This window comes from Rhizoctonia solani, chromosome 10, assembly GCF_016906535.1.
Source record: "Rhizoctonia solani chromosome 10, complete sequence".
NCBI classification, from domain to species: domain Eukaryota; kingdom Fungi; phylum Basidiomycota; class Agaricomycetes; order Cantharellales; family Ceratobasidiaceae; genus Rhizoctonia; species Rhizoctonia solani.
The window spans coordinates 810,174-825,612 of NC_057379.1; the positions used below are offsets into that span (position 1 = coordinate 810,174).

At 49.2% G+C, this 15,439-nt stretch overlaps 3 protein-coding genes across 3 annotated transcripts; 2 read left to right on the top strand and 1 right to left on the bottom strand.

Moving 5' to 3' along the window:
- Positions 1-126: 126 nt before the first annotated feature.
- Positions 127-7,677, top strand: RhiXN_08438 (WD repeat-containing protein; the record flags this gene model as incomplete). The annotated part of the gene is made up of 15 exons (XM_043328254.1): positions 127-423; positions 483-613; positions 663-798; positions 852-899; positions 960-2,489; positions 2,538-3,507; positions 3,578-4,781; positions 5,538-6,140; positions 6,196-6,208; positions 6,979-7,056; positions 7,108-7,169; positions 7,226-7,233; positions 7,297-7,307; positions 7,357-7,435; positions 7,493-7,677. The coding sequence occupies 15 exons, from the start codon at positions 127-129 to the stop codon at positions 7,675-7,677; spliced, it is 5,355 nt and encodes a 1,784-aa protein (XP_043183639.1).
- Positions 7,678-7,752: 75 nt separating this feature from the next.
- RhiXN_08439 (Sugar (and other) transporter) lies at positions 7,753-9,966 on the top strand (the record flags this gene model as incomplete). The annotated part of the gene is made up of 19 exons (XM_043328255.1): positions 7,753-7,802; positions 7,855-7,892; positions 7,949-7,978; positions 8,031-8,123; positions 8,180-8,198; positions 8,251-8,364; positions 8,418-8,548; positions 8,598-8,674; positions 8,727-8,806; positions 8,863-9,006; positions 9,057-9,064; positions 9,117-9,179; positions 9,238-9,323; positions 9,387-9,402; positions 9,456-9,486; positions 9,535-9,604; positions 9,658-9,677; positions 9,730-9,760; positions 9,817-9,966. The coding sequence occupies 19 exons, from the start codon at positions 7,753-7,755 to the stop codon at positions 9,964-9,966; spliced, it is 1,251 nt and encodes a 416-aa protein (XP_043183640.1).
- Positions 9,967-10,129: 163 nt separating this feature from the next.
- Positions 10,130-14,917, bottom strand: RhiXN_08440 (OPT oligopeptide transporter protein; the record flags this gene model as incomplete). The annotated part of the gene is made up of 12 exons (XM_043328256.1): positions 10,130-10,344; positions 10,406-10,519; positions 10,583-10,780; positions 10,842-10,934; positions 11,113-11,192; positions 11,242-11,261; positions 12,432-13,978; positions 14,027-14,149; positions 14,199-14,293; positions 14,344-14,464; positions 14,516-14,655; positions 14,739-14,917. 12 exons carry the CDS (start codon positions 14,915-14,917, stop codon positions 10,130-10,132), a joined length of 2,925 nt encoding a protein of 974 aa, XP_043183641.1.
- Positions 14,918-15,439: the final 522 nt, after the last annotated feature.

Sequence of the window (15,439 nt, forward strand, 5' to 3'; positions counted from 1 at the left end):
AGTTACAGAGTTACTTATGACTGTGTTAGTAAGTATGTGTTTCTTACCTTGCAAGTAACCCGTCTGGAATTTCTAACGAAACCCTAACAGGTTCGCCTGTCTTCCACTTTGCTATCACCGCAACGCATGGAAACCAAACAAACTCGTAGTGGTCCTAAACCCATGGGCGATACAATTCGCACCTTTTTTCCATGCTTTGGCCGACGTGCTAAACCAGACGCAGAGATCCGTGTCTGTGATCGCGGCAGTAGTGAGCCCGTGGAGCTTGTTGATGTCGAAGCCAACTTGTCTGCAGCAGCAAAATCAGGACCTAATTGGAGTCTACTGGATACTGTATTGGCTGGACTGGAGAATGCGGTCGAGGTGTTTCCTCCTTTGCAAGCAGCACTTGGGGGATTGCGCGAGGTTGTAGGGAACACAAAGGTTAGATCGATTCAGCTTATCGGATATATGTCAAGTAGAGACTATCGGGTGAGTGACAGGTATCAGAGCGAAATCGGACTGAATACGAACAACTCGCATCGGAATTGCAAGCACAAGTCAGGGTTCTGATCGACCACGTCGGTAGCGCCAACCCAACATGGATGCCTCACTCGATCTCTAAGATTGCATAGTGCGTAACTAGTGGCTGGCGGACCACACCTATTTTAACGTATGATCAGTTTAATCCAAGCGGAAATTGAGCTGATTAAGACGCAACAAGAAAAGGGTAAAATAAGTAGAATCAGAAATGCACTGGACGAGGAGACGGAGATACAAAGCTATCGAAAGGTTGACTCGCTTTTCCGGCAGCTTCAGGTGAGACTACGTATAAAAATGTATATTTGAGACGTTGTCTGAACAAAGAGTAGAGTGAGGTATCATTCAGCACATGGAGGTCCGTACAGGATCAGCATATGGTAAGCCCTGCAAGTTGAGACGATCAAACACCACATGTTTAGGCAACTGGTTGTTCTCAGACATCCCTACTTCTCCCGGCGCCCAACGCCTGGTACGATGCCGCGCTTTCAGCAGAAGCATACCGTGGCGGCTGCACTCCTGGCACTCGCAAGCGTATCATCGACGACTTCTTAGACTGGGCAAGCAGTACTGATACCTTCCACCTCTACTGGATGAACGGCATGCCGGGCACTGGCAAGACCACCATCGCATACACCCTCTGCCAGCAGCTTGAGTCCACCAAGCAGCTCGGTGCTTGCTTCTTCTGCTCTCGTATCTCCCCCGACTGTCGAGACGTCAATCGCATATTCCCAACTATCGCATATCAACTCGCGCAGTACTCGAATCCCTACCGAAACAAGCTATTCGAGGTCCTGAGCGAAACTCGCAACATCGCACAGAGAAACATAAACGTCCAGTTTGAGAACCTGGTACTGAAGCCGCTTGCGTCGGTCAAGAAGGTGCTGCAGCGCGATGTTGTGGTCGTGATAGACGCGCTTGACGAATGCTCGGACGGTGGGGAGCAGGTGCTGGCGTTGCTTGTCAAGGGTGCTGCGCAGCTGCCGATCAAGTTCATGGTCACCAGCCGACCGGACCCGAGTATCTCGCGACAGATGGACATAGCTCGGGCTAGCTTGACTCATCAAGTGTTCTATTTACATGAGATCGAGAGGTCGCTTGTTCAGGATGATGTGATCATATACCTCCGACAGGCGTTTGAACAGAATGCGATTCCAGCTTCCGCCCAGGATATCGAGCAACTTGCCCGTTATGCGGGTAACCTATTTATTGTAGCGGCCACAACTGTACGATACATCCTCGGAAACGGATCTATACTAGCTACTTCTCACTCTCTAGAGCGAATGGAAGCAGCCTTGAAGATGATCAAGACGGGGTCAGGTGCCAAAACCGCGTATGAGGTGATCGACTCATTGTACAGGGGAATACTGGAAGGTCTACTACAAAAGCTGGAATCAAATGAAAAGGAAGACGTATGCCGAGTGCTATGGGCTACGCTCTGTATACGCGAGCCAGTATCAGTCAGCACACTGTCAGCGGTAATTGGAATGCAAGCAAGCACCGTGGAGAGCATCGTCAAGCTGCTTCAGTCCGTGCTTTACCTGTCCAACTCCACTGGGATGGTATCAACCCTGCACGCATCATTTCCTGACTTCATGTTTAGCCAAGATAGGGCCGCTCACTTGCACTGCGATAGAAACTTACAGGATGACATGCTCTCTCGTAGCTGCTTTGGCCTGATGGAAAGGCAGCTGAGGTTCAACATCTGCGGGCTGGAAACTTCATATAGACGGGACATGGATGTACCGGGCCTTCAGAATCGCGTGGACGAGTGTGTAAGCCCCGAGCTATTCTATGCGTGTCGATATTGGGTGGACCACCTACGAAGTATACCAGTGTCGAAAGAAAGAGCGAGAATATTGAGAAGGTTCCTGTACGATCAGCTACTATACTGGATCGAGGTCCTCAGCCTCAAGGGCTGGGTGTCAAACGCTATGAGCTCGATGAGCGAGGCTGAAAGGTGGCTGTCGGTGCGTATGTCATAGCTTCATGAGTATGCTGTACTGACAAACTACTAGGGCGACATGGATAAAAATGCTGAAACAACAAACCTACAAACTGCAGTCCATGACGCCCAGAGATTGATCATATCGTTCACAGCCAGTCCTGCCATAAAGAGCATGCCACATCTATACCTTTCGTCACTACCGGCTGCATCCAAAGATAGCGAAGTACTCAGATATCATCATAAGAGGTTTCGAGGGCTTTCAGACACACTGACAGGCCGTGCATCAGATATCAGAGGAAGAAATGATGCACTCGTAACATGGACGGTCGGACCTATAGGTGGGAGCACAGAGGTTTCTCGTGATGGTGCGCGCATTGCATCATATGGCACTGGTGGAAATATTCAGGTCTGGGACATTAGACGCGCTGAGGTGGTTCTTGATCTCGTCGGTGGCCACCCGCAGTCAGGATATATTCAGTCAGCTGCATTCTCCTCCAAAGGATCGCACCTTGCCTCAGGGTCCAGAGATGGGACCATATGCATATGGGACATTACCAGCGGGGGCCTTCTGACCACCACCATCCACTACCACCCTGGGTCAATTAATACACTTGCATTTTCTCCTAGCGATAGCATGCTAGCATCTGCTTCATTCGACGGCACCGTCTGCCTTTGGAACCTTCGACCCACTGAGCAGCCAAGCATAAAATTCGAGTACCATAATGGCGAGGGGGACGTCTGCTTCTCTCCGGATGGCACCCTCTTGGCGTCAGCTGGCCGTGGCCGTGTCATCTACATACGAAGCACACTGACCGGCGCACTTTCGATCAGCCCACTCCAAGGACACAATGCAGCTGTAGGCTGCGTGCGTTTCTCCCCAGACGGTCAGCGACTTGCATCATCGTCAAAGGACATGACAGTTCGTATGTGGAGTCCGCATGACGGCACTCTGCTTGCTGGTCCATTCCACGTGTCTATGGATGTCCACGGCTTTCAGCCAATCTCGTTCTCGCCAGACCCACAAGGCACGTTGCTTGCCTGTGCGATGAGCGATGCGACAATACAAATCATCAACACACACCGGCGAGCTCACATATGGCCCATTTATAGGTCACACTTCCGTTATCAACTCGGTACATTTCTTGCCAGGTGGCACTCAGCTTATATCTAGCTCCGACGATGGCACGATCCGCATCTGGGAAGCTCAGCATAGTCATAAGCAATCCGACATCGCACGGAAAGGACACACCATGTACATCAACTCGGTGGCAGTTTCGCCTGATGGCACGCTCGTTGTTTCCGGCTCGGACGATATGAGTATATGCATGTGGGATGCAGTATCTGGTGCACTCATTCGACAGATCCTATACGCACACGACGGCTACATCCAGTGTGTTGCGTTCTCTCTTGACGGCACAATGATCACATCAGGCTCGACTGATTGTAACATACGCATGTGGGACCCGTACAGCGGCGAGCCTATGGAAGATCTGCTCACCGGCCACACTGGTTGGGTTTGGGCCGTTAGCTTTTCGCCAGATGGACGCAAACTTGTCTCAGGGTCTAGTGATCAGACCATCCGAATATGGGGCCTGCAGAAAGACGAGGTGACGAGTAGCTGTTTATCTGGGCACAGAGATCTAGTTCATTCAGTCGTATTCTCATCCGATGGGACGCAAGTGGCCTCTGGGAGTGTAGATTGCCATGTCGGTCTATGGGATGCGCAGCAGTCGAGCTTGGTCTGGATGCGCAAGAGCCACACCGACACTGTTAACATCGTGAAATTCTCACCCAGCGGAGGTTTTGTTGCCTCTGGCTCGGATGATGGCATGATATTGCTGTGGGATGTGTCTGTTGGCAACATAGCCGGTGCAATGTCAGCCGCGCAGGATCGCCGGGTTGAGTCCCTTTCGTTCTCTCCCGATGGCCACAGCATAGCTGTTGGATCATCCGACTATTCAATAGCCATATGGGACGTCGACTCAAGGTCGCTCAAGCAGTCGTTCGAGGGGTACAGTGGAGTTATGTCTGTCGCTTTCACTCCCGACGGCAGATATGTCATTGCTGGCTCGGAAGATGCGTCTATACACAAGTGGGACACTACGGCTATACAAAACTCGACAAGCGAAGAAGCATCATGGGTTGCTCGTAAAGACGGATGGGTGACCGACCAGAGCGATCGGCTACTGCTTTGGCTCCCGCATGACTTGAGAGGAAGGCTGTTCCTGGACCCGCGTAATGTGTTCACTATCCTGGCTGGCGAAGTCTTTGTCCCTAGAGCCCCCAGCCTTGATGACTTTTGCTTCGGGGATAGGTGGGAAGATTGTTACCTTGGGACGAAGCGATAGGAACGGTTGGTCATGTCGCGTGTAATAAGGTGAGTGTCGGTCCTTGTTCATCGAATTTAACCTCGGTTCTAACTATATGGCAATATCAGAGTCATCTCTCTTATGACTGATTGAGATTTAGATATTAGCTACTGGTTTCTTAATTTTGGTATCAGGATGTCCTCGTGTATCGTTTTTACCTAGCAAGGAACGGCCAGTCGGTGATTTACCTGTTTGGCCGGTTCTTCATAAAATAGAACTCTCCTAGCCATCTTTTGTCAGTTTAGTACAGTACCCTATCAAATTCCGTACTTTCCGATGCTCCGTGTATTTTTGGGATTGTTTACAGTATTTAGTATATACCATGAAATGTATGACTCGAAGCCCAAGCGCACCAGCTCCGGCTTGGTTCAACCTAAATCTAACCGCTCACACACAGGGGAACACCTAGTCAAATGACTCTAAATTTCTTATCGCCCCATAAGCCATTATAAGTCTACCAGATCGTTATTTCCACTTTTCGGGTAGCGTCTGGGGGATTAATTCGTGAACGTGTGATCGGAAGTTTCTCCTAGTGGCTGTGCTCCACTGCCTTACCTCATCATCGTTGATCAATTGAAGTTATCAATTTCTGAGCTGCCGCCCCCAATGTCAACGCTCATCCATAGACTCCGCCCTACCTCAAGGTCATGGGGGTTGCAAGCCCCCTACAAATCTATTCTCACTCACTTTCGGACAAACAGTACTCGATCATTAGCAGAGCCAACGACACCCGTTAGCACAACTGTGCCCACACCTAATTCGACGACAGCACCGTCTTTGCTCCCAGAGTCTTCGTTCGCCCAGAGATTCGCCGCTGAGAAATACGAGAAGCCCCCAGTGACGCCTTTTTCTGAATCCGATAGCCTATCTCCTACTCGACTCCCTGCCGGCACTCGACTTCCGCCAATCTCTGACCCACTCCTCGACTTTACGGCCTCTCTCATCCAAAAGCACGGAGAGCGAACCAAGGCCGCACGAACAGTAGCACAAGTGCTGGAGCATATTCATATCCTGACCGGTGGTGCCCCTCCTTTGCCTATATACCGCGAAGCAATTCGACTGGTGAGCCCCAGCGTCAAAGTGGTAACTCTGAAGAAGCGCGCCAAGAATCTGCCGACGCCTCGACCGTTGACGGAACGGCAGCGAACGAGGACTGGTATATTAGCCATCTTTAAAGCGAGCGACAAACGGCCAGAGAAGCATGTGTGGGAACGAGTTGGGAGGGAATGTATAAATGTGCTGAGGGGTGAGAGTGATGCGATTAAGAAACTGGAAGAGGTGCACAGATTTGCTATGGCTAACCGGTGAGTAATTCGACAGCGATGGGCTTTGTAGAAAACTAATTACTTGCTCACTCAGTGCGAATGCGTCTGTTCGTGTATGATGTACCAGGCACGTTTAATCACAATGTCACTACTTTGTACCCCTTGCATCAGGATACTATTGCTTGTGCCAGAACTGCGATAAATGTTCACCCGGAGCACCCATGTGAGCTGATACAGTATATTTAAGGCGAAGATCGCGCTCCTTTGGCAGCTAGAATTTACATCAACAGGGCACACTGGCCAAATATCGGCATCAATCCAGTTTGAATTCCGGAGAGTCCTATAACGCCTGGTGCTAAAGCATGAGAGAGTGGGGCCGGAACTTGGTCAGTATTGACCCCCCTAATTAATGTGTTAATGCACTTTATTCAGCTTAATAGAGCCAGACAACTGGGGTGAACTCCCAATATAGCATCACGGCACTCGACCCCCCACATCACTCGGTTAGACCTTACCCGGCTGGACCCCATCTCAGTAGCCATTTCTGAATAGAGAAGCTCCTTACCAGGGGCCAGCGCCTTAGCAAACACTTATTTTAGGAAACTTCTTGGCTGTACGTTTGATCAAACCGCGTTTGTCCCCTATCCCTCGGAAGAACTTCCATATGATAGTAATTACTCCGGATACTAAACTATATAAACACATTCGTTCGCTTAGACACACCGAATGGGGTTGTATCCTAAAGAAGCATGTTCCCCGTCTACACCAACGGTTCTGTTGACTATATAGTGCCCGGGGTTATGTTCTTGGTGCGGGGAACCAGCCACGACACTGGTGAACACACCACTTCTCAGTTCTTGTTGTTCCTTATTCCAAGATGGCCGGGGCAGTTGGAGGTGCTACTAGTTCGGCTGCGCTACAGAGGCGACGAGCTCTTGCCGGGAAATCTGGCTACGTGGGTGGCTTACGAATATTCACGCACAATTTTTACTGACTATGAAAACAGAGGGGTCTCGTCCAAAATAGTCGAGTCTTCTTAATTGCTGTTTTTGCATCTCTTGGTGGACTGTGAGTATCTGTCGTACTGTTGCGATGAGAAATCCTATGATTGACGTAAATCGTAGTCTCTATGGTTAGTACGATTGATAGAAGAAATTGATAGTTACGCATACAATATATTTTTGTCGTAATTTAGGTTACAATCAAGTAAGGAGCCCATTCCATACCCGCACGCCTAATGCTAACCAAAGGGTAGGGTGTATTTTCTAGTGTACTGGACATGTATTCTTTCAATGCTCGTATGGCATCCGTAACCAACGACTCGGGAACAAAAGGTATCCAACCGTTTTAAATGAGTAAATTAATCAGAATCACTTATTGAAACTCCCCAGGTTGGCTCGTCGCAATTTTGGAACTCGGCGCTTGGTTTGGTGTTCTGTGCACCGGTCAACTTGCGGACAAACTCGGTCGTAAACGCACCATCCTGTTGGCCGTGGTGGTCTTCGTTATCGGTGTGATCATTCAAACAGCGGCTTTCCAACCCGTCTCTATTTTCGTAGGCAAGTGGGAATATTAACGGTTCACAATGGCATGCTGATGATCGTGTACTCTAGGCCGTTTCGTGACCGGTTTGGGCGTAGGTTCTCTTTCTATGGCTGTTCCGCTGTATAATGCCGAGTTGGCACCTCCCGAGGTTCGAGGGTACGTCATTTTTGCACCTCGGTAGAAATAGTTTACTCATGGGGATGTGTAGATCTTTGGTCGCCATGCAGCAAATGTCGATTGTAACGGGTACGTCATAATAGGATCAAGCCATATTTTTATCCTCGTGCTTATCATATCTCTAGGCATTATGATATCATTCTGGATTGACTACGGTTAGTGATGGCACCATGGTTGGCCGCCGTAAATTGAACGTTTGTCGGACAGGGACGAATTATATCGGAGGACCTGGTGAAAACCAGTCTGAGGCCGCCTGGAGGATCCCTTTGGCCCTTCAACTTGTGCCTGCCCTCATTCTTGGTATGTCATCACTGTGTGAATCACTTCGGTGTTACTAACTTACCAACCCTTATAAGGTATCGGTGTTATTTTCATGTTAGTTTACAGAGCTCCCACCTTTTCAGCAGCCAGTTTACCAATTTTTTAGGCCATACTCTCCTCGATGGCTCGTAGCACAAGGGCGTGATGAAGAGGCCATCAAGGTTCTTTGCATGACACGCGAGCTCCCCGCGGACTCAGATATCATCCAGATTGAATACCTGTGAGCTTGTATCTTCTCGACTTTTTCTGAGCTTCAATTCTGACTCTATATAGCGAAATCAAAGCCGAAGTTCTGTTCGAGGCGGAACTCGAACAGGCACGGTATCCCCAATATCAAGACGGTAGCAGATCCTCGCGTTTCAAGCTAGGACTCAGCAAGTATACTAGCCTTATTACCAATCGAAGTACGTTGTTCTTTCTCTTTACCTACTTTTGTAACTGACAGTTCGTTAGCCTACCTCATTCGCGTTGCTGTTGGTTCCTTGACTATGTTCTTCCAACAATGGACCGGTATTAACGCAGTGCTCTATGTAAGTTTTATATCTGGCCAAGCATTTTAGTTGCGCTAACTATTGGTCCCAGTATGCTCCCAGCATCTTCAGGTCGCTTGGCCTTAGCGGGAATACAATTTCGTTACTTGCTACTGGGGTTGTTGGCATAACGTGCGTAGTTTCATAACTTTCTACTCGAAGCCGTGATTTAACTTATTTGGCAATAGTATGTTCCTCACGACCATTCCAACTGTTATCTATATCGACCAAGTAGGAAGAAAGCCTGTGCTTGTTAGCGGGGCGATAATTATGGGTGTCTGCCACCTTATTATTGCGATCCTATCCGCCAGATTCAATGAATCTTGGCCATCGTAAGTTTCGTTCATACCTCTTTTGAAAGCAATGCTCTAATTCATAATAGGCATACTGGTAAGATAATTCTCGAAGCAAGATTCATCAAATCTAATTGTGTATCCCACAGCCGCTGGGTGGGTGGCGTGTGTTCTGGTCTGGATTTTTGCTGCTGCGTTCGGGTACTCTTGGGGTATGTTGATAGTTTGGGATGCGTGTGGATGCAACTGATTGGCCTATGTGGCTCATAGGACCGGCTGCATGGGTCCTTGTCGCTGAAATCTACCCTATCTCTGTACGTGGCCCAGGAATGTCAATCGCCGCGTCTTCAAACTGGGTGAGTGGCTTGTCCTCGACCTCTGTGTTTTTCTGACCGGCTCCCATGATGCTTGAATGACAGATGAATAACTTTATTGGTACGCCTCTCCAGAATTATCTTCCATCAAATGCTTATTAGTATTCAAATTAGTTGGGCAAGTTACCCCGAGCATGATGGAGCAGTAAGTATCACCCATTTGCGCTTATCCTCTTATTGATTTGGGTTTCAGTATTACGTACGGCACTTTCATCTTCTTCGGCCTATTCTCTCTCGCGGGAGGAGCATTTGTTCACTTTTTAGTAAGTTTTTGAATATGAAGAGTGAAATAAAGCTTATATATGCGCATTTCTAGGTACCGGAGACTAAAGGGCTGTAAGCATGATGTGGAGCATATGTACTCTAGTTGACTCACCCTTCATCCTAGCACCCTTGAAGAGATGGATCTTGCATTTGGAGTGCGTTATTCCTATGGTTTGATTAAATCGCTTCTAATGTTTTACGGCGTGACCAGGATCACTCAGGCACTGCCGCGGCAGATCGCGAACGCATGACAGAGATATCCAATAGAATCGGTTTGTCGCGGCTTACAGGAGGAGCTGAAATAGGGCACGGGAAAGTAGAAAGCGCTGATGAGAAACACAGTGTGGAACACGCTGAATAAAATTGACTTCTCGATTATCTTGTCTTCTCGTCCAGGTCTTGTAGGAATGTAGACCTAATTGTTGCTTTTGTTTAGGAATACGATTCTCTTGAATTCATTCAATATCTCATACTAACGCAGGAGAACGCGAGACATTTAACCGAGACAATCACTGAGACATTTGTTAACCTGAAAAGTACTCATGGAGTGCTGGAATAGAAGGAACAAAGAAATAGCATCCTGCTCGAGGATGGACGAAGTCTTTGGATATCTTCAGGCCATCTATCCCATTACGCACACGGGCATCACCGGGCTTGTTGTTTTGGCCAATGATTCCATCAAACCCGGGGACTATTTCATGGAGGGGGTTAGGAGGGAAGTCTGGGTTATTCGCCCATTCTAAGGGAAGAAATTAGTGTGTTTAACGCTAGAACCCTGGAGTACAATTTTGTGCTCTCACGTTTCTGTTGTTCTATGAAACCCTCTTTTATAATACTCTGGTAGGCAACGAAAGCTAACCCTCGGTCGATTATCGTTCTGTTCTCTCTCTTTTCTTGTGAATCTTCTTTGATCTCTGTTCTGTTCGTGAGCGTACGTTCTCAAGTTACTGATTCAGTTACAGATGACCGACACGTACCTTCACCGTATGGGATACCAGCCCTTACTATACTTGAATTCACAGTAAAATTTCCGGGTAAGTCATTCCGAGGATTTGTCTTGCGTATATGAGCTGCAAACGGACAATTTGGCGACTTGACCTTTTTGTAATCGAAGGAATTGAGTTCATCTTCAGGTACGCCGCGATCTTCAGCAGGTTGCTTCTCCAGCGGAGTACCTGATCCCACCCGTCGAATGTGCTATATGACACTTGACAACTTTCGCATTGCTGTACTCACCGGATGGCCAACGCCCAAACAATCGAGAACCAAATAACTTAGCCGCATTCGCCTGATTTTCATGTCCTATAACACCATCCTTTAACGCGACGTCTACCAAAAATTGTTTAAACTCTGGAACAAATTGTTGAAGCTTTCGCCTTTGGCCCGTTCTGGGCGGGAGGATGCACGTAGATCGCCTTTGGCTCCCACTATGAGTATACCTGTACAAATAATAGCGATTAACATCGGTTTCATTTCGTACGCGCCGCTACTGTTAGAGTACACGCACCTGGAGGAATCTTTGTTTGTCCAGTTTGATATTTGTCAGTCGTGTATCCTTCGACGAAGGGTTGGGATATTCCGTCACGCCTGTAATCAAGGATTGTTTGAGAAGTAAAACCTCACTTTTCTCACATACCATCCGAAATGTTCATTTTTCTGTTTTTAATGGATATAAGTATGTCTTCAGCAGGCTGCCTCTCAGGTGGAGAACCTAATCCTGCCCATCGAATATGTTATATAACACTTAACAATTTTTGCATTGCTGTAATCACCTGATGGCCAACGCTTAGATTAAATATTCGTGTGCTCGAAGTGAAAGATCCCGGGTACGGGCAACTGGGCCCTACAGATAGCGCTATAGCAGAGTACCCATTTACCCACACAGCTTTCGCGAGTACCCCAGAAGTCCTAGGCGCTTCCTGAGCAAGTTTCTCTAGGATTCTGAAGCATTTTCTCAAGTTATTTAGACACGTAGTCGTGCACCGGTGCGCTATAGCCAGGTAAGGAGCAGAGCTGGGGCTTAGGTAAAGAACCTACGATTACTGCGCATACGTCCTGTATTATGACCCTCTGTAGGCTCCTTAATACAGCCTCTGTGAATTGAACCGGTCTCGCGCCACATTCTCTCAAAATTCATCTCATGAACCCAAGATCGTGTTTCATTCAGGCGCGTTTTTCTTTGTCGTTAAGAGTAGGGTCTAGACTCGGAAATGTTCGTATCATAGTCCGCCGGGAAGCCGGGTTAGCTTTCATAAATTGAGGTGTCCCTGTGAGTATCAGTTACAACTTGACACTTGACCGTTGCATGCACATGCATGGTACCAGGAAATATTGGAATTGGTGTGCTCGGCGCTTAGCTCGCATGTACTGTACAGGACCAGAGAGTATCTTCCAAAGGTTTCCCCTCTCACTCGTGCACTTCAAAATTCTAACCCACTATGAGATCATCCTCGCCATAAATTCAATTTAGAAGGAAACTCACTTCTAGGTTGACGGTTACCATCGCGCTCCACAGACCTCTCCTGGTCTGGGACTACATTCTGATACCACAAGATGGATGAATGTACTTGGGATCTTGGATTCATGACCATAAAATGAACTGACGAGTTTCGATATCTTTTTGCGGCCACGAATTTGTTACCGGGTGGACACTCATCCATACTCCAAATTGTTTGAACAAAAAAAATCACATTGAGATGAGAGATAAAAAACATAAACAAATCATTAAACCCATGACAAATTCATCCACACAATACACAACCAAAATCATCCACAATAGGCATAACCAGGGCAAGCAACCGCCGACCCATAATGTTCTCCGCTCACTTTAACAATTGTCAAGAGCGCGCTGAGGACACCACCCATGCCCTCTCCGGCAATCAAACCAGCCGCGAGCGCAAAGATCCAAATCTCAGCGCTCTTGGGGCGTCGGGACTCCCAGGTGTAGGCGACGTGGGCACCGACGATCATGGCGATAGGGTAGTAGGTCTGAGGAACGACAAAGCCGAGACCGATACCGTTCCAGTTCGGGATCCACTTGTGGTACTTTTGTGGGATCCAGAGGTGCTTGACTACGACGGTTGCCGCGGCGGCGATACCGAGGGCAATGGCGCACATGCCGGAGGAGTGAGGGATGGGTAGAGTGGGGGCGGTGACGGCGATGGTGACCGAGCGCCATGCAGAGACAGCGGGCATACCGAAGCTCGTGCACGGGATCTCGAGATCGGTCAAGCATGGGTAGGCGGTCGCGAAAAGGACGAAGAGGCCGACGGACAGCCAGATACCGATGAACGAGCCAGCGATCTGAGACCAGAACATCGCAGCGGGGGATGCGCGCAGGAGGTGGCCGGTCTTGAGATCACCAGTCATGTCGACAGCGTGCGATGCGGCTTGACCGGCGACGGAACCAGCGACCAAGTTGGCAAGTTGAGCCTCCTTGAGAGGGATGCCCTGAGCCTTGGTGATACCACCAATAACGAGTTGGGAGGCCTTGGCGATAACACCGACGGGGTTAACATCAGTGGTGCCCGAGGACTGGACACCGATAAAGGCGAACAAGAAGGCGAGGAGGAGGGAAACAATACCGACACCAGCATCGAGATGGAACTGGAAGTGACCGACGACGAGGGTAGCGACGATGGAGAGAGCCAAACCGGTGACCCAGGCCCAGACAGGAACCTGCTCGTGTGGTGGTGCGGGATCTTCCATAGCCTCGTAACCCTCGGGCTTGGGCTCGTTGAATTCCTGGCCCTTGCGGCGAGCCTGAGTCTCGCGGAGCTTGTAGCGAGCATCCCTGTAGGCCGACTTCATCGCTGACCAGAAGATGGGAGCAGAGAATGCGATCTCAGCGAACGAGTAGCAGACCATCAGGAAAACACCAGGCCAAAGCAACCAGTAACGAGGGGAAGGACGGTTGATATAATCCTTGGAGCTCATGGAGGTGTATGCCATCCAGCCTGGAATAGTCTCATCTTGAGGGACACCGAATGCCTTACCCTGCTTGACGAGGACGGGACCGATTACACCCCAAGCGAGAATGGAGCCGAGCATGAAGGACCAGGACGCGTTGAGACCCGAAAGCATACCGGCACCGAAGAAGGCAGGAGTGAGCTCGATGACCCAACCCCAGGACTCGGCGCTGATGATTCCCTTCCATCCCCAAGTGTACAGCCACCAGAAGATATGCCAGTCCCAGAGGATACCTGGAGCATACTGCGAGACGGTCTTGAAGGTCAAAGAACCGACAAACGAGATCGCAAGAATCTTGATCTTCTTGGCAGCAGCGATACGTGCAGCAGGGGTGGTGGTGTCATGGAGGGAGCGGATAGTGAACGCGGTAGCGGTTGGCGAAGGGAAGACCAAACGCTGTTTCACTATTGGAATAATTAGTCGAATTCAAGCAAACAAATTGTTAGACTTACGGATGTAGTATTTGCGCAGGGGAATAGCAAAGAACAATCCGTAAAAGGCAGTAATGATAGTGAGAGTGAACAAACGGCCGATATCCTCTTTGGGTGTCTTCATGAGGCCGAGGTGGTACATGGCTGGTATAGTTGGTCAGTAATTGAAATGAGAGGATTTTTTTTCACCTACCGGGAACAGCAGCGACGAAAAGACCAGTCAAGCTACCAGCCGAGGTAGCTGCCGTTTGAACCACCGCGTTCTCTTTGGGACCGAAGTAACCACCGCTGCGGTCCAATTATTAGCTTATTTCAGAAATAGAAACGGAATACCGTACCCAAGCTTCTCAGGAAGAACGTGTGATAGAGGCTTGATGATGGCGAAACCAAAGATAGCACCGAATAGACCAGCACCAAAGGTGAAGCCCGTCTTGAGACCGAGATAAACGTTCGAGGCACCTTGGGGAACAATTTAATTTCGATGAGATGGGATGCTTGTGCATGACTTACCGACAATCAACCCAAGCAGACTACCAATGATAACCGCTCGCCAGGTGAGTTGGGCGGTTTCCTCTGGCAGATTGGGATCGACGGGGAAGGGAGAGCCATCGTTGACGATAGCGATCTGGCCGTCCTCCCTGTAAGCGCCGCTGGTCCGTGACTCGGAGTAAGCCAAGGCGGGGTCCTGCTTCTCGTCGAGGGGGATTCAATGTCTCGCTTCTCGTTCTGGGACACGATGGAAGGGACTTGGGCGAGAGGTGCGCCAGACTCAACGGTGCTCATGACAGCGACCGGAGGGTTAGCTTCAATACCCTCGCGGGTGGCATCGACCTGGGCGTGAACCATGGTGAGATGGTGTGGGGAAGCAGAGGGGATGGCCCGTGAAGAAGCACTGGTCCTAACTGGGCGCATTTAAATCAGCTCGTACCGGTGGTACCGCATGCAGCGATCCGGCCCCTGGAGACCCAAGACTCTATGCACCACACATGTGCACAATATTGGGTACCAAACCGGGCCTTATCGCGTGATAACACTGATGCATGCAGTGCCCAGCCCCAGTGCCGACACATGAGCACACGTAGCTCCATGCTCCTGCATTTGGGAGGCCAAGAACCTATTCGAAGTCCCGGAAGTTCAGGATACCAATTCAAAGGTACTTGTGAAATGCTCTTGTAACCGGTCAATGTACTTGATATGTATTTCCTGAACTAAATGAACAACACGTAGGTTAGGGAATCACGTACACGTATCGTATTTCCGTACAATCGACTTCCCATGCGTACTCATCCTTGTTGTTAAACTTTGGGAGCACATGGTCGCTGAGAATTCGAAATCACTGGGCGGAAGAAGCGCCCTTGGCATCAATCATTTTGCGTGACTTGACCCTGTTAATTTCCACCGATGGGTAATTATAGGCTCCAGTTGCGGGCACGC